Here is a 19449-nt window from a genome sequence, read left to right on the forward strand (position 1 = left end):
GCAGCAGTGATATTTAGCATCTCCAGCTATATAATGCTGGAGGTTATAAGCTCGAATCTCCCCACGCTTTTAGAATTATTTTTTCTCCCTTTTTTCCCTTTGCATTATAATCTCGTAATGACTTGCATTTTATTATTGTGATATTATTTATATCGATATGATTGCAATTGCTAACGACTTATTGATATGTCATACATTTTAAGTATTGTGGTATATTTTTTTATTTTTAATAATTACAAACCAATAGTTGTTCAGAACAAAATGTAAAGATACAAATCAATATTTACTATGTTACAACTACAAATAGTTGTACGGTCTTCAAAACTGTTTTTCGTAATGTTTCCCTTCGACCATATTATGCATTAGCTTGTTGTTGGTGTCTCCAAGTAGCTTTTTACTTTTAACCCCTTGCCTTATAATTTACTTTTCAACTGTGATCGGTACAACTACTTTATCGTTAATAATTTATTAAAAAAGGAGAAAAATTCTAGGCATATTCCATGTCAATGTTTGCTGTAAGGTATAATTATTGATAACAGAAGAATAATATTTCATTTGAATTCAAAGAAGGTGAGTAATATTTATCCTTATTGAATTTTATTTAAAATCTTCACTACGAGCCTGACACATTTCTGTAAGGTAAGCGGTTAAGAAAAGAAAATTTTTTACCTGAATCATTCATACCTGTATGAATACTTGGGATGAATCATATCTAAGGCAACTTTCTGTGTTCTCGTCACTTTGTACAGACGTTTTTTGATTATTACTGTACAATTACTATATAAAAAATTATGATAAAAATAATTGCAATAATATTAATATAAATAATAATAATAAAATACAAGTTATTCAAAGATTATAATTCAAGAGGGAAAAAAGAGAAAGGGAGAAAAGAAAAAGAATTTTACGACCTTCAGTATTATAACCGGAAATGCTACCACTGCTGCCACGACATCTTGTTATAGTAGGATTCTTCTAATAGTCTTAGTATAATTATATACAAATTTAATATCTGTACTATAACATGAATAGGGTTGCATTCAAAAACAGATTTTTAAGCCTGGGCTGCTCTTGTAAGATGGTTCGATGAATAAGTATTAAAAATAGGAGAGAAAATCAGAGGAACGAAGAGGCAAAGAGTTATTTCTGAAGAAAAAGGGTAGCGACAGATAGAAGTAATGTGGTGTGAGGATAAATAAAAATGAAATAGAGCAAGAGGGAAATGCGGAAGAAAGGAAAGGGATATAAAAAAAAAGGTAAAAGAGCCGAAGAAGAGAGGACAAGTTGGAAAAGAGAAAGTGAGTAGTGCAGGAGTGGCAATGGCTGAGCACATGAGAGGAAAAACCATCTACCATGTATGAACACGACAGTGCTCCCTCCACGCTCTTATCGCATAAATTCAATTGCACCCTCGTCGTTGTACATGCTCTTTTTGCATTAAATCTTTGTGCACGTCCTATTGCTTTTAATGTGCTTAATGGAATATCTCGCTCGAAGAAAATGCTTTCAATCTGCTACCGTTACAATTTTCATTCTTCGTTCGTGATATGTTGGAAATTCAAAAATCTAATTCTTATTCTGTGGAATCTTTTCAAGATTTATTTTAAAGTAATGATTGCATAGAGGTTTCCACGCGAATTCTGGAATATTCGATTAAAAGAATATATTCTACATTACAGACACTTAAAAAATAAAAGCGATTGAATCCTAAATATTAAATAAAATATTATTAACTGTTTCCAATGCTTAGTAAAATTGAAAAGTATGAGGTTAATAAAGAAATATGTTAAGAAATGAAAATATTGGAATATTTTTCAATGAACAGAACAGTCTCTTAAAATTTATAATACAACTATGTAATGTGTAAATTTTATTCTGCCACTAGCAATCAATTATTTGTTCAGAAATTTTAGTGATATGTACTTACATAGTTTACGTTTTAAAATTTTTGTATACGGTAACATCACTTTCATATCGTGTTTCGTCACCACTTCCTGGATTACACTATTAGAATGGATACATATACAGTGTTTAAGAATTGCTCAATTATTATCAAAAGATTAATTTCCAGGTAGATAAAGTTCTAATTTTTGACGACTTCAGTATGTACTTTCTTACGATAACAATAAAAGTATTTTAATTTGTAATTTCCTAATTTCATTTTGTTAATAAAAGATAATTACAATTATATTAATTTGTTTTACAATACAAAGAATTCTAATTTTTAGAAAATAAGTCATTTTAATTAATATAATTTATTGCCAACTAAAAACTATTTCTATATATACTTTTTTTCACATATTTCTAAATCATTCAAGAAATCGTGAATACTACAATTATAATGAATACCTTTGTACATAAAACATGATGTTGCAAACCTATTAATCTTACAATGAATAATACAAAATAAGGATGGTCATATTTTTCGCAGAAATACTGCCATTACCTACACAAAGTTGTTTAAATAAAAAATTTGTATTTCAAATTTGTAGTAAATATTTTTATATTAAAAAAATCCAACAAACACGACCACAATGTACAACCACGAAATACTTAACATTTAAAACAAAATGTTATTTTTCGTATATTGTAACTAAACTTTGTATATCAAAGACACCTATAACGTTACTGTTGTAATGTATATAAATAAAACACGTAAAAATTATATAAAATCAAAGATGATTAAGAGCAGAAAAGAAAAAAGAATCAAAATACGTAAAAATATAAATTCAACGTCAATAGTTTGTGTTGAACGGTTTTGTCCAGACTCGTCTCTCTGTCTCGCGAAGCTTTTAATCGGCTTGGCCAACAGCAAGTAATTATCAACTATCCTTACCGATCGATATAGAAAGAGGAGAAATCTAACAAAAACTGTTAAAACCATCACACAAAGGAAACATCGTTAAATCGTAGTACAATTATTTCTAGAACGATGCTCCTGTAACAAGATAAAAGGTAAAGCAACTTCAAAGGTCTGCATTGAGATAATAAGTATACATTTTCAGTGAACAAATCTTCTATAGATTATACATAGAAAAGAAATAAAATTTGACAAAATACTTAACCTATTTTATTTCTCAATTTATTTCTTTAACAAATTTAATAAACGTTCAATAAAACGAATAGAACTCTCTGTAATAAGTCTAAATTAAAGGTATAGTAATAGTAATTAACGTTGATTAGCAGATATAAACAAACTGACAAGCAATTGATTTCTAAATCTCATTCGAAAGAACTCTTCTATAGTAATATTACTGACAAGTTCATAAACAAATAATAAATTAATGATTTTTTATGTCAAAATGTTTCGCAAAATACGGCATTATTCGCGCGAGTAATGATTTATACATTTTTTACTTCTAAATGATAAGAGCTCTAAAATCAGTACGTAAATTATAATAATAATCTAATAATATGATAATATATAGCGTAGCATAATAATATAATAATACGCTAATAATTGTAACATATATACTATTCACTGATAATATGAACACAGTTTAATTATAACGGCGTACATATGAATTATGATGATTGCAATGGCCACATGTATCGAACTCACGTATATACAAATTAATAAAGATAAAAGAAAGTAAAAGTAATCTGAAGACTCATACGTTTTTAATATTATGGGCTCCCACCTCGACTTTTTTACCACGTTGTTGCGTAGACTGAGTAATTCATTGGCAACAAGGAATAGGAGTTTTCGCGGCGATGAACACGAGGGGAAGAACTCATTTCTTTACTTTCAATCATATATCAGCAAGTATATTTTCCATGTACGAGTGATTCCGCCTACCTCATTTCCTGTGATTATATGTCGGCCAGACAGAATCTGATTTTCAAATAGTAACAATTTTCATACTTATGCATTATGCAATTGTCCATCGTTCTTGATTCGTAGCACTTCACTTACATTAGCACTTACTGTTAGTCTACTTTTACATCCGACGCACTCGAAACTTCAGGAAAAAAATCAAAACAGACGTTTTTAATATTTTATAGACGTGAAAGAACAATGTATATGTTGTTTAAACATTTTTTCACTATCTCTTGCCATTCTTAAAATAATCCACGGGGAAGAAAATTTGCATTTCTTTCAAGGGGTGGTTTCACCCCTTCAAAATGAAATTCGGCACGAAAAAAGTTGCAATGCATTAAACTTCACTTACTTCAATAAATTCAATAAAAACACCACTTAAATTAAGGTAACACTATATTTTCGGCGAAAAATTGCCAATAATCAAACTATTTTAACTTTGTACAGAAAATTATATAACATTGCACCTGAGCTCATTTTAAAAGGTGAAGCTTCTACTTTTGCGATTTACTGTTTATTATATTCTAAAATGTTCGTAGATCATGTAACAGATGACGAAGTGAACATATTTTTTCGTTTTAAAAACTTTACAAATTCAATCACCTCTGCAGACACAGTAAAAAATGTTATGCGCGAATACGTTTATGATTTTTTATCGTCGATTTATTCAGCTTTGAATGAAAAATGTGCTATCAGAATGTGCAGTCTAATTAACACAAAATATTAGATTAGCCAAAAAGTATTGTTGTGTTTCTTTTCAACGCAACGCTTAGATTATGATGTATGAATAACTGTTTGTTGAATAAACTCAAAAATTAATTAGAATTGAAGTTGAATTTAAATAAAGCGTTAACTCTTTCTCATTGGTAAAATAAAAGAAAATTTACTGACTTAAGACTAGAACTAAGTACCCGACAGGTCAAATTGTCCCATTTCAAAATATTTATTTTGCAAGTATGTAATGTATGAAGACGCTTTTGGAGCGGATAATAAATTTGTATACTTGTCACTTTCATTGCTTGGTAATTTTAGGGTTAAATATTTGGATTACATACGACGATTCTGAGTTTTGTGACATATTTTGAATCTATTGTGTAGGCGATGAGTTTGAAGGTGTTCGAGGAACTTGAGGAATTATCCAAATTGTAAAATCACACATTGTAAAAAGTATCAGGGGAATGATGAAATTCACAACGCATTATCCAAACAGGAAAATGCGACTGAAACGCATAGAAATTAATAATGGATGTAAGTACAGGAGACGTAAACAGAACCAAGGATATATTATAATATTATTCTAGTACGCACTGTCTGCAGACAGATGAATATTTATCGCAGTAAGCATACCAGATAAACATCATTATAATCACATAACGAATGAAATTACATCATCACGTAATTACAATAAAATTATATCAATCGTTATCCATCGTTGATTATTTAATAGATATTCTGAGACTTTGTAGCAAACACGCATTTAAAAAAGCATAAAACGCATCATGAGAAAAAAATAATATAAGAAAAGAATATTTTTTATCCATCTTCAAAGTATTCATACCGTTCTAAAATGACAGACGTTCTTCAAAAACAGTTGGACAGAATACAATTTAATTAAACGTTAATAATAAATATATCGATTAATTATATTAAAAATTACCTTCTAAGACTGCTGTTTTTAGCTAATTATAATTATCTTAATTACAAGTTTAGGTCAGTAACAAACTAACAATTAGTGTTAAATCGTAATCAAATTAATTATTATATTTTAATCATCATTCGTAATATGTAATTTATAATATTGTAATATTGTCTAACTCTGTTGGTAAAATGATGCGTTCAACTGTGACATAAATTAATTATTTACGTAATTCTGTGCTACCTTGCAATGCATCTCACTGCGCAATTTATGAAATAAATAAAATTTATAATATTTCAACATTCCGTAAACTGTAACGAGTAAACATTTAATTTTAACTTATTCAATACAAATAATGCGAAGCTATTCAATAAATGTCAATCCTGCATTTATCAATAAAATACGCAATCCGGTACGGTACGCAGTGTGTTAAAATAAAGAAAATCTCTCAAGACAGTAATGAACATCACTTACCAGCAGATGTTCTTCAAGTATCCGCTTTGACTCGTGAAGTTGCTTCTTTCGATCTCGTGAGCAGTTCGCTGATATCTTTTGTTGCAAAGTTCGTATTGCGGTTGAACTTTTTTCATGCATGGCGTGTGTTTCAAGAATTCTGGAAGTAAACATAAACCCAATAATAAAATTTTCATGCCAACAACGTATAATAAACTGAAAGAAGAAAATTGATGAATGCTATAAAATTACGCTATTCCGTTAACATTTACGTAAATGTTATGATGATCCGTGAAAAAGACTTCTCATTTATTTCTACCCAGTTATAGTTATCAACATTATATAAATGTAAACTCTAATAATTTCAATCGCATCGTCACGAGAATGGAAGCAAAAACATTGAAATTTGATATACAGTCACGAATAGAAATATTCGACCGTTATCCACGTTTAAACGTGACAAATGTTCCATAATTTGTTTGCATAATGCTAACAATTTATAAAATTGTATTGCATATATATATAAATACAATTTGTTTCAATAAATAGCAATATACAGTGTACAATTTCTTTAATTATAATTTATTTCTTCTCATGATATTCAAATACATTTGTTGCTGACTGTACATAATTTCATCTGCATTTTGTTTTCCAATTTTTCATAAAATATTTTTGTGATGGCAATACTGGACGTATTGATATATGACACAAGATATATTGTATGAAGTTTTGTATAAAGATCAGCTTGTGAATTGTGTCATCCGTGAAGGTGAATGAAATTATCAATGCTAAATGAAGAATATGTTACGCTTTTATAAATAAATAATTCTAGATTCCTAGCACGCAAAATAATTCGAAATATCGTGTTGTGTAACTTATTTTTATTTCTTGATGACAACATAATTTTTGGATTATTAAAAAAGTATTTCACACCAATAGTATTTAAAAGTATTTCGCACCTACCGAAGATTTTGATGACGAAAGAGAAAATGTGATGGAAAATTGCTACACCGACTTAAATTTCGCTGAGGCCTATATAAAGAAAAAGAGCTACCTAAAGAAGCAAGATATTGGTGTAAATAGTGTAACGTAACAGTATGCGTCACATTGAATTACCTGACGTGCAGGAAACATAAAACTACTTTATCGTTAACCCCTTTCATATCTGTAGACGGCAAGATGCACGCGCTGATTTTTATCTGAATTTTTAATAGAGATTTTTCGCGTTCTAATGGAAAGAAATATGAGACGTCTTGTCCGAAATGACACGTCAACGACATTGCATTCATATTAAATGTTCCATAGCTCTGAGTTAAATTCTTGCGTGGTAATTGGATAAAATGAAGTTTCATAATGTTATAATTATAATGTTTCCGCACAAATTTTTCATTTTCAAAGCACAGATTGACATAAATGTACTCAAAAGAATGAAAATCCGAATCAGTTTTACTAACACTAATATTACCAAGCATTTAAATTGACTTTTTGAAGTTCTTCTATAGAAACTCCAAGAGTACGTTTATTAACACTTTAATTGATTTACAATTCAATTTGCTTATTACCAGATGAATTTTTTTAATAACTTCTCAAGGAAACATCTGTTATTTTTGTAATAATTGCAAAAAGAAGAAATCAGGAACCAGTCATTTTAACCCGTCTGATAGTTTTAGTGTTAAATGATGTGGAAAATAATGTAAATATAGATATCCAGTTGTTAACAGGAGTTAACGAAAATTCATGACGGAACAACGGTAATAAAAAAGAAGGGTATAAGCGAGAAGAGATCATATCACAAAAAAAATGCGGGAGAAATTAGTAATAGTAAAAATAGGAAACATAAAATTAGGGAGAAAAATGGAGAAAGTTGAAAGACAAACAAAAAAACAGAAGAGATAGCACAGATAATAAGAGAAATAGAAACAAGATTAGAAGACATGAAGAACAACAGAATGGAAAAGTTCAACGAATGAGTAATAAAAAAAAACAAGAGATTCAGACAAATTGGACGAGGGCCGATAGCAAAGTAATGAACACAGTATAGATACGAAGAGTATCGTGGTGATTAAATGATTGGAAAAGTAAGAAGGTCAGTAAACAAAGGTAGAAGGGTTAATGAAAGCGATATTAGACTTAATGAAAATGATAGTAAAGACGGTGATAGAAATAGGGTAAGAAGAAAAGTGTAGACTAGTAGAAGTAAAGATTGCATCAAGGAAAGAGGAGAAAATGATAATGAGGAGAAAGAAAATAGGGGTTGAAGTTGATGCATTCTTACGGTTGCTTTTCATGTAGTTTCGAAATGTAGTATTGCAAGCTAAAATACTACAAACAATAATTGAAGACAGTAACATGAAATTCGAACGTTTTTACAATTAGAAAAAGTTCATCAATTCCAAGTAGGAGATTCATAATTAAGGTTCGTTTCAAGTAGAAGTATTTTTATTGGAAGATCTTATTATTTACACTTCACACACGGATCTATTTATGTTGCGTTCCCTTAAAAAAGTAGTCTCTCATATATGATAAAATCTACCTTCATTTTGAGCCAACAAGAAGAAATTTAGAATTTATAGACTAAAAGGAAGATTAAAGGGAATGAAGGACGAGTGGGCGCGATGGTAGGAAGGTACGCAATATAAAGAACAAAGAATAATAAAGGATGAAAGGATGAAAGAAAGAAAAGGCATTAAGAAAAGTAAAAGAAAGGTTACACGAAAAAGAAAGCAGAAGTGGGGAATTAGGGATTAGATCGGACGGAAAAATCAAATAGTTGGACAAGAAAGGAAAAATGCAAAGGAAAAAAGAGTAGAAGAATTGAAACTGATATTTCGAGAAACTTTCTGGCAATATGTTGAAAAACGAGATATCACTGAACTAGTGGAAACATGGATAATAGAAGAAAATTGGAAGAAGGTTGGGAAGATTAAACCGGAGGGGTATAAATATGGGGGGATTCAGGAGAATGTAGAGCAGGAGGGAAAATGAAGGAGGGTGAAGAGGTGTTGATGGAGATAAAAGATGAAATGAAGCCTTACAAAAATAGCTAAAATGCTAAAAAAGCAGTCAAAGAAAATTATATACCTACGTATATGTAAATACGTATTTATATTTAAAATGATACAAGATATTTAAAAAGAAAGAAGACTGAATTTTACTGAATTTTCTGATGCACTATAACGATCTGTCAATAGTAGCACACGTAAAGTAAATTAGTACATGCGGTAACAAGGTTGTATCGTGCGACAGAGACAGAAACTAATTCACAAGCAGCTATTGATGAACTGACTGTTAACTCCTTGCCTTATTATTTTTTTCTTAACTCGACCACTCTGTCATTAATAATTTATTAGAAAAAGAGAAAAATTGTAAGCATATTCTATGTCTAAGTTTGCTATTGAATATAACAATTGATTACAGAAGAATAATATTTACTTTGAATTCGGATGAATCGAATAATGTTATAACGTTTATGTTTGTTAAATCATATTAAAAATTTTCACCACGAGTCTGGCACGTTGTTATAAGGTAAGGTGTTAATAACCGCAGAACGAAACAGAAACGACTGAACATGAAAAATTAATTATATAAATCTGTATAAAATACAAGTATACATTACGTTCATTATAATACAAAATTATAGCACATGTGTACTTTAAACAATTCATATTGATGTTTTCAGTTACCTCCATTTTTTTTTATTATTTATCTAATCAATAGTATGTATGGTAGATTATTTCTGCTAGTAGAATGCTCGTAAAAAGCCTCCTGTGTGATAAAAATTGTGGGTACTTGTTTTCTAAGTAAAATTAAATATGCTAACTATAAAAGTACAAATTTTTATAGTTTTCCTTTTTTTAAAAACACAGTTTAAACAAAATTTAAAATTCTGTGAACATTTTATATCCTCCTGCGGTCTTTAAGGTCGATGGTATAAAATAACAACGTTTAAGGAAACTTGTACAGATCGGCGTTTCTCAAGTCCATTACCGCCGACACTGAAAATGTCGCGGATAAGCGAAGAATTGCACAGGCGTCTGACTTACAAGGAAAAGTATCGAATCTGGAAATTCAAAAAATTATGAAACTTTGTATGTAAGTAGAGTAAGTCAAGCTTAGTAGTACACTGTAATTTCTTTTCATGTCGAATTTCATTTTAAAAGGGTAAAACCAACCCTTGAAAAAAATGCAAACTTTTCTTTCCCGTGGATTGTCTTAAGAATAGTAAGAGATAGCAAAACAAAGTTTAAACAAAAAGTACATTGTTCTTTCACGTCTATACAATTGTAAAATAAAATTTCAAAATCAAAAATTTTCTTCACCATTTCTTACTCTTCTCGAAATGATCCGCGGAGAAGAAAAATTTGCATTTCTTCAAGGGGTGGTTACACCCCTTCACAGAGAAATTCAACACAAAACAGAAGTTGCAATGTAATATTAGACTTGCCTTACTCTACTTACACGCAAAGTTTCATAACTTGAATTTTCGGGTTCGATACCTTTTCTTGTTAGTTCTACATGATTTTCGTCCATGTATGAATTTTCGATATCGATACGTTGTGTCGTTGTTTCGAGTTGATTCGGTCGGCAACCCGCCAACCGACCGATGTAATTAAAAATGAAAAGAATTAAACGCCACGCGATTACGAAGGTAACTGCTACGCGCATTTCCAGTGGCAAAATCAACGAATAAAGTTGGCCTATTCAATATATCGATCATGGAGGACGGAAGGCCGATTACGACTCACGATGTCAGTATTGCTCTTAACAAGGCGCTAATCGCATAATCGATTTCGAGATAACGGTGTAGATCGATCAGTGGCCTGCCACATGGCCCTGCATGGCTCGATGACCACTCGACTCAATAACACATTCTGTTCCCCAAGGATCGGAACATTGTTTCAGCTTGTTTCAATTCCCGCCACAACGTAGGAATCTGTTTTTCCTCTTGCTTTTACATTTCTATTCGCGAGTCACCGACGGACTGTGATAAATTACGTATTTATACCGTACAAAAATCATACAAAATTCATGAAATACAGGGTCGATAGACATTAGCATTAATTTACTATTATGTTCAATCCATTGAAACCATCTGCGACAGAAATAACATTTTAATCAATTATGGCGTTCTTTAACCCGTTAACTGTAGAATTTAATTTAAAAAATCTCTTGTTTAATCAATAAAATCATAAAATGAAGTGTACATTCGTCAAACGCAAGAGGAATACACCTAGGGTATATTTTAATGAAAAACCTAAACAAAAGAAAGAAGAATTACATGTTTATCTGAAAAAATAAAGAATAATCATTGAAAGAATTTGTATCATTTCAAGCTCTAAGATCAGACGCAGAAAACTGGTTAACTTATCTACAGAAATGTGAAGTTTCATAGTAAGTCATTAAATGCGTACACTAGAAAATATGTTTAACATAAAATGAAATTCTGTGTGCCTATTCACTGTTTATAAATATCTAAATTTCGCACGCGCCTCGAATTATTCGATGACAATTAATGTGAATACAAAAATTAAATCTTCGACTAATCATTCATGTATCCGTCTCGACATTATACAACTTGAAAGAATTTTATGAGTTAATACTCACATCTACAGAGATGTGAAAGAAAATTAAAATTACATTAAATTCATTATCTATAAATAACGGAAGAAGATAGGTAAGTGCAATCAGCCTTAAACTAATACTGTAATAAATTAAAATAAACTGAATAAATGTGATATAAAGAAACATGTACAAGTTTCAGTTGGAAATTTTGTTTTAAAATTTTAATACAAATATAACAAGTAATTGACATTGTAATAAATTAATAACACAAAAAACATTTATTAAAATTGAAATAGGAAACTTTGTATTAAAATATTCCGCAAACATTTAAATTAATGCTGAACATACGAATGTTGCGTGTGTAAATTTAGGATTTTAATGAATCTCGGTGTAATTGCGCAAATAAATGAATATCACGCGCAATGCTGCATTATTCAGTTTCTCCGAGACGCAAAGCAGTCGCCCCATGGTTAACGCGAGAAAATCGAGGAAACGAGCCGGAAAGAAAATATGAAATTTCATAAAGCGTAACAAATTCTGGTAAAGACGACAAAGAGTAAATCTGCCTACGACGGAAGGATATAATTTAATCCTACAACCAGCGACTCATAGAAGATACATTTCGTGCCATAATGACCGCAAATGCGCATATAGGCTAGAGCATAATCTGCAGGAAATCCATTGGTTATTAAAGTCAATAATGCAACCGACACTCTGCACGGATTACACACACATACTATACTATGCACATATCGCTACAATAGTTGTCTAATATCCTCACAGTGATTCTTTTGTGCATGCCATGTTTTAAAATTATCTACAGAGTCGCTGCCAACTTGTCAGTCCGGCAATGCACTATATACGCTTATAATACAGCTCTCATAATCCAACAATTTTAACTTCGTTAGAAGCATTTCCAGTAAGATTCTTTATAATACAGTACTCCTACAATACGGACTGTAACATAAGATATTACGTATGCTTAAAAATCGCTCACTTGTAGCACAATGTATAAATCTCTGAAGCCACTTTAATCTTTTAAGGACGAATATTGTCATTTTAGCGACATCAAGCTTCTGTAGGAGACTAGACCGAGATGAATCGGATCAGTTCAGATTGAACAGCGAAAAATTAATAGTTAGAACTTAGAATCAACAGTTCTTTTTATAAATTTGTTATTAATACACATTCAACTTCAGTATCAGCAAAGGAAAATGTTAGAAATCTTAAAAATCTTTATTTTATAGGTAAAAAACTGAAAAATGGAAATATCTGGTTTGCCCTAAATTCCGGAAGTGAATAACATATTTCTCATTTTTCAGTTTCTTCTTTATAAAACGAACATTTTTGAGTTTCCTAATACTTATCACTAACACGTGCTCGTGGCAAACAACGATTTCAAACAACTGAAGATGTATTGAATTAGGTGTATGAAAGATGTATAAAGTAACATGGACAGTCAGCATGCTGATGTCTATAACAACGTAACAAATATCGCTAATATTCTTATTTTTATCTGATTCGCCTCGGTCTACCTTACCTGCAATTGAAAGATATAAACAAATTATTTAGTTATTTAAGCAACGAAAGACTCATATAGTTTTCTTCTGCCTCACTACTGAAGAATTTGCGTATAATTAAACTTCCTATGCAAAAGGATTTTAATACTTTTACAAATCATCGTCCGCAAAGATTTAATACATTGCTTTAACTGATATGCAATAAGGAGAACTCGTTTAAAGTGCAATTTGTGAGACAGTTATTTCTATACAGAACAGGTTGTATTATTGCAAAACAGAATTTATCGCGATTAAACAAACTTAATGGATCGATTAATTAAGTAAGTCAGCCTCTGTCGCCATTTTTAATATCAGAAATAAGAACTAATATCTTTTATCCGTGACTGTGAAGATTTCTACGAGAAGTAAGTTAAACAATATCATTAGAAGAAAAATAGAAACAAAAACTTATATTGTAAAATATGAATTCATAAAATAGTTTTTGTTATATTAAAACAAATATATTTGTTTAATTGTAACCTTTTATGCTCTTGGTTTTGTATTGTTATACAGAACCACGAAATCCCCATAACGCAGAACATATCTTTCGAGTTATAGGAAGTCCAACTGTATACAGGTTTGTAGCGAACTTCGATACAATGTACCCCTTGCATGTTAACCGCTTGCTATACAATGTGGAGTTAGTTCCGTGGTGAAGTTTCGGGTTTGATTTAATAAACATGAAGGTATTCATTTGTTATCAGCAAAAATAAAATACTATTTCCTAAGTACTAATTATTAAGAACAAAGTAGTTTTGGTAAGCGAAAGAAATCATAAGATCGGGAGTTAATACATACCCTTTATATTAATATTAATAGTTCTATAAATATTATAGGATAATATTTTTCTATAAAATTGCATTTGCTAATGAAACGAATTCAATTGTACCAGTTCATATATGACTTCATAAATGCTATACCTCATGTTGAGATCAACTGTAACTTATAGTGTATTTCTTATTAAAATTACAAAAAACATTGTTTTCACAATAATATATTATTTTTATTAGACTTATTGAATGAGATTGTTATTGCTTATCATAAATTTGTTTTCATACGTTATCTTTTTGCGGAATAGTATAATTAAAGCTGCAACATGAAAAAATAAACAAAAACAATGTAGTGGTTTTAAACAACGTATCAGTCGTTTCTTTCTAATACGTTTAGATGGACCTACATAAAAATATTATAACTTATCCAGTTATTCTTTTATTCTGGTGCAGACCTTATGAAATACAAGTAGTATATAATCTAATATCCTTCATTTGCACAGTGCTGCGAAATTGTTCACACAGCAAGACACTTTCACAATGTTAATTCAGTTGTAGTTTGACACTTAGCCAACCGTATGAGATCTCTCACTTTTCCTTTAGCAATGAATTGCCATTTATTTTGTTTATTTTTCTTTTGTCATTTACTAAGTCTTGAATTGGGAATATTCAATAAATATTATTCTTGCTTCTGTAAAACACAATTTTTAATCAAATCAGTTGAACGAGTTCTATTAAAGTTGATGTAAAAGATTATAGTTCTAGTTTTTTTAGGTGGTTGCCTAAGTGTTAAATGTTTAAGTACCATTACGTAAGTAGTAGAGTTAACATTAATATTCTTTTTGTAATACGACGTGCCAAATGACAAAAGGTGATCAGTAGTCGATATTGCCACCCTTAACCAATTAATTGTGAAATTTAGTTTAAAAAATCTCTTATTGTGCGCGCAATAAGGTCAAGCAATGAAGTGTGTACTCGCCAAACGCAGTGCAAATGTAGCTATAATATATTCTAACGAAAAACTAAAGCAAAACGAAGAAGAAGTACATGTGTATCTGAAAGAATAACTAATTTGTTGTTGAAAAGATTAGTATCAGTTTCGAGTTTTAAGATGACATGTATACTCGTCAAAGGCAGTTGAATGGTTAATTTTTGACTTATAAAACAAAATGTCAGTTACAAATTTAACTCACCATCCTGATAAGGGCCATCGTGACAAAGTTCCATGACGAGCTTATTGGTACTGGCGAGCAGATTATGGAAGTGTGTCCTTTGCTTCATCTCGAGACAGTCAAGCGTATACGTCTGGATGCACTTCATGCTAGACTCCAAGTCCCTGTGGAAAAAAATAAGAATCCTTGATGTTGGGATTGTACATATAATGGTAATTAGAATCGGTAGTTGTACGAGTACTGGCAACGACGAAACTTTAGATACTTCAAGTAACAAGGGCATTCCAGTGAATTCGCTTTCAATGAGGGACAAGTTGGAATGAAGATTGAATGAAAATTGGCTAGTTAAAACGAGAAAATGTTTCGACTTGTCGAGAGTAGTTCTTTTAGAAAAGGTAACCCTCTTTTTCTTTCCCTCTCTGACGCGACTTCCTTAATGTCGGTAACGATTAATTACGAGTAACGCGACGGCGTACGTCAGACTTTCCCACTTCGTGGATTCAACGAACTGTACAACGTACTAAGAGAGGACAATAGTGAAGGAAAACGTCAAGTCAACCTTTCTATTCAACCATATTAAAGTCGAGAAATGGAAGTGTGAATGAAAAACTGCCAGTTTTTAAGTTTATTCAGATTGCTAATTCAATAAATAAATGTTGAAGTATTATTGTTAATAGGTACCATCATTATTATTATATTCAAAATATAAAAATTGCTCTTGAAATTCTACTTTATTGTACCTTTCATCCAACATACCATACGCACGTTCATTTTTATACGATACAATATGTAAACTAAATACTAACTAATGAATAAATACATGTAAATGGAAAAGACTGTGCTTTCAATGACTATCGAATTCAGTACACAGAACAAGACCTTCATATTTCACGCTACTTGAGAATCCTCGCAACATATTCCTTTGCTGCTTTTTCCGACTGCAAAAAGACTTGAGAAATGTTTCCATGTTTTCTGTTACCTTAATTATATTTCTTTTACTACAGTATGTCTTCAGTGTGCCTCACTGTGCGTTTCATTCCGTTCAATAATTCCAACGATAGAAGCTATCTTTCTTTAATCATGTTTAAATCTAAATATATTTCTACACACATTTAACTAAATGGCAGTAAAATACATGTACAAAGTAAAATATTGAATTGTTCATATACATACATGAAGAATGAATGAATACAATCGATTGATTGAAAATATGCAAATAATCCTTTTTATAATCACATCCTTTTCTTTCCCCATTGACAAAGTAATTAAAAAGCAAATTATAAAAGAAAACTATCAATAAATGTGTTACAATACAGGTAACCCCTATGTAATATACTCTAATACAGTTCCAGAATTGAAAAAATGTATGATACATATTTATTTATGTACAAATACCAATGAGTGAACATAATAGTTTATTCTATGAAGGTGTTTTGCATCCAATACAACCACACGCATATTGATTTATTTTTAAGCATGCTTTAATAATGTACATTAATAAACCACTAATAAATCAGTTTTCTGCGCGAAATTTAGTTCGATGTACTGTGAAATTTTTGTATTGCGAAAAGATTTCGTTTTAAACTCTCAATTATCAAAATAAATAAAAAATATCTGTAAAGTGTACGTATTGAGGTGTTTCATCCGTTTTAAAAGTTGTTTAAACATATTTAAATCTTTATAAAGTTACTCCCAATGAAAAACATTCGTATAACTTTTAATAGTTAATGCACAAAAAGTTTTTACGTTTAAATACTTCACTCAACTTGAAAATGAAATTTTTCAAGACTTGAAGGTAACAAAACAAAACGATTTACAGATTAGTATTTGTAAACAATTGCAAAAGTTGTTTATTGAATTTTGGAATGCGTAAAATAAAATTAAAATTTACTGAACAAAGTCATTAGCGTGAATCAATGTCAAAGATGATTTTAAAATATTTAAACCTATAGTTGTAGTTTCACGGATCAGCCTTTCAGCGGGAGGTACGCAATATAATGAATACATTTTACAAGAAATTGTTAAATAATATGTAATAATAACTACCGATAGCTTGCTCAAAGGATGAATTCGACTCACTTTATAATTTTCTCTCACGTAAGCTAATATTTATGGGAAATGCTAATTGGCGTCTTTCAATTCTTAAAAAATAGTGATAATAGGCGTCAATTAATAGTTTTCACATAGATACTAATGTCCAATATTATAAATAATACTTGATAAAATTATTATATCTTAATCGTTTGACCTGATATTTCTTCCACAATTGTGATTGATATAGTTAGGTACTTCGTCGTTAATAATTTATTAAAAAAAAAACAATTTGATACTTACTCTGTAGCTACATTTACTCCAGAGAAAATGACATTTAATTTATATATAAAACTAAGTAAATAATATTTGGATTTGTCCAATTCAGTTTCAAATTTTCATCGCGAGTTTGATACAAAATTCCACAAAATAATAACATTCTTCTAAAGAAGCGTATACCGTCAACAATGTTTTAATATCGATTTTCATCCAATGTACGTATGAAAAACGATATTACTTATACTATGGCCCAATATATTTACCCAGAACGTATGGGAAGTAGGGGCCAACCCTACAACCGCACATTTAACGTAACCCAAACCCAACCTGGACCGTTCGCGGTTTCATTTGTGTATTGTTTTCGACTACTGAGTTGCTCTCTCTGAGTAAACAAATGGAACGGAGGTTTTCTTTTGTATTCAATGTATCGAAAACAATTGTTACCTTACTTTGCTTATGCAGACGTACTAACTCCGACAGAACCGATTTTCGTACAAAATTATGTGCACTTACTTAACAACAAAAGACTGCTATCCAATGCACCACCAGTAATGACATATATTCCGAATAAAAAATGATAGTGTAAATAGTAAGTATTTCTCTGATAGAAATAGGTTAAAATAATGGTTCTTATACGGGATTAAAAACCTAAAGTTCACTTAGATACATTATATTTACTACAGCAAATAGTAAATAATTATAATTCTTTTGTTGAAAATCAAATCTGACTTTTGTAATAGTCAAATCCACTTGACTATAAACTTAATCCTTTGAGTATTCAGCAATGAATAATATATATATATCACTTCCATGTATTTGTAAAAAGTACCGAGATCGATATATCATGTTTTAATAAACATTTTCCCTTTATAATTTACTTTTTTTGTTATAAAATCATTTGAACTAAAAAATAACCGAAATATAAGTGTTTCTTCTACAACCGTTGATGTTGGCTCAAAATAGTCTAGCAGTTTTCGTAAATATAAGAAAAATTTCCACAGAGCTCTTTGAGAGTTAATAAATAAAATAAATGTTAATAAATGAAACAGTCACAGAACTCTTTGAATGCAGAAAGTAAATATTTACCTAGCTTCCGTTGTTACAAGTCACAAACCTAAACACGATGCTTCCTACTTAATATAATATATACTTTTAAGATAAGTCCTACTTAATTTATCTACTTTTCATCTCTGGTTCCATCTTTAAAGTATGAAACGAAATAAACAAAAATCGGTGCTCAATCAATATCGTGAGCAATAAGAAGAAAGTTTATAAGATAAAAATTGTTTATGCACTTGATAAAAATTTATATAACAAAATTATTTTTAATATTCTGTGTATTCTTCACTATTTTATAAAATTTTTATCTTACGATTTGGAAGTGATTTGTGTAAATTTTTAACATATGTATTTATAGAGTACTTGTGACCTTATTCTTACTCAACAGTACTTTCAAGTCCTTAATATTTTCCATCTACCTTTATTGTCACATAAGAACTATTACAAATTGTGCTTAACAATTGTCAATTATATCCTGATCAAGAGATCTCTCCAATTACTGTAGGACACTTATTTTTTATTGATCCAAACAGTCGTACTCCCTTAAATAAACTCCAACGTCGTCATGTCGAAGTATTACATTTTTACCAGCGATTAGCATTGTAAATTTAAATCGTCGTATATCGATTAAATTTCTATTCATAAGGAGTATTTCAATACTCCGGTGGCACCTAAATTATCCAATAACAAAAGAATCTAATAATGGAAACCAGGACGTATTTACTTGGCAGTGATAAAATTACGCTGCTACTGTTTATTGGATTGATTCCAACAGTTTTTCTTTTGTTTCTCCTAAACCTTCCATCTGGGTCAAATATTACAATCGATATGGTTTCTGATTCCAATTTCTATTTAGCGAGACGAGGAACTCAAATAGATTTTAAAAGCATGTCACCATTAACAAATTTTACGATGAAATCTATATCACCGCGTCTAAAAGGGAAATTAAATAGATATCAGACAAAATTAACTTCTTAAGTGATCAAAGCAAAATTAGCTCAATATTCATATTTACTAAGAAGAATTTCAATAACTGTATCATTATGTTAACGTGGATAATTGATCAACATATTAGTACTTGTTATAAGTCGTTTGCACTAAAAAATAT

General features: G+C 30.3%; 1 protein-coding gene across 1 annotated transcript in view; it reads right to left on the reverse strand.

Annotated features, from left to right (window-relative positions):
* Positions 1–19449, reverse strand: part of LOC116431232 (uncharacterized) — an 81426-nt gene that overhangs the window by 15017 nt on the left and 46960 nt on the right. The window contains exons 3-4 of the mRNA XM_031986357.2: positions 14994–15136; positions 5931–6069 (exon numbers count right to left, since the gene is read on the reverse strand). Of these exons, the coding sequence (XP_031842217.1) occupies positions 5931–6069; positions 14994–15136 (282 nt within the window). The remainder of the gene's footprint in view (positions 1–5930; positions 6070–14993; positions 15137–19449) is intronic.

Source organism: Nomia melanderi, chromosome 9 (genome assembly GCF_051020985.1).
Source record: "Nomia melanderi isolate GNS246 chromosome 9, iyNomMela1, whole genome shotgun sequence".
NCBI lineage: Eukaryota > Metazoa > Arthropoda > Insecta > Hymenoptera > Halictidae > Nomia > Nomia melanderi.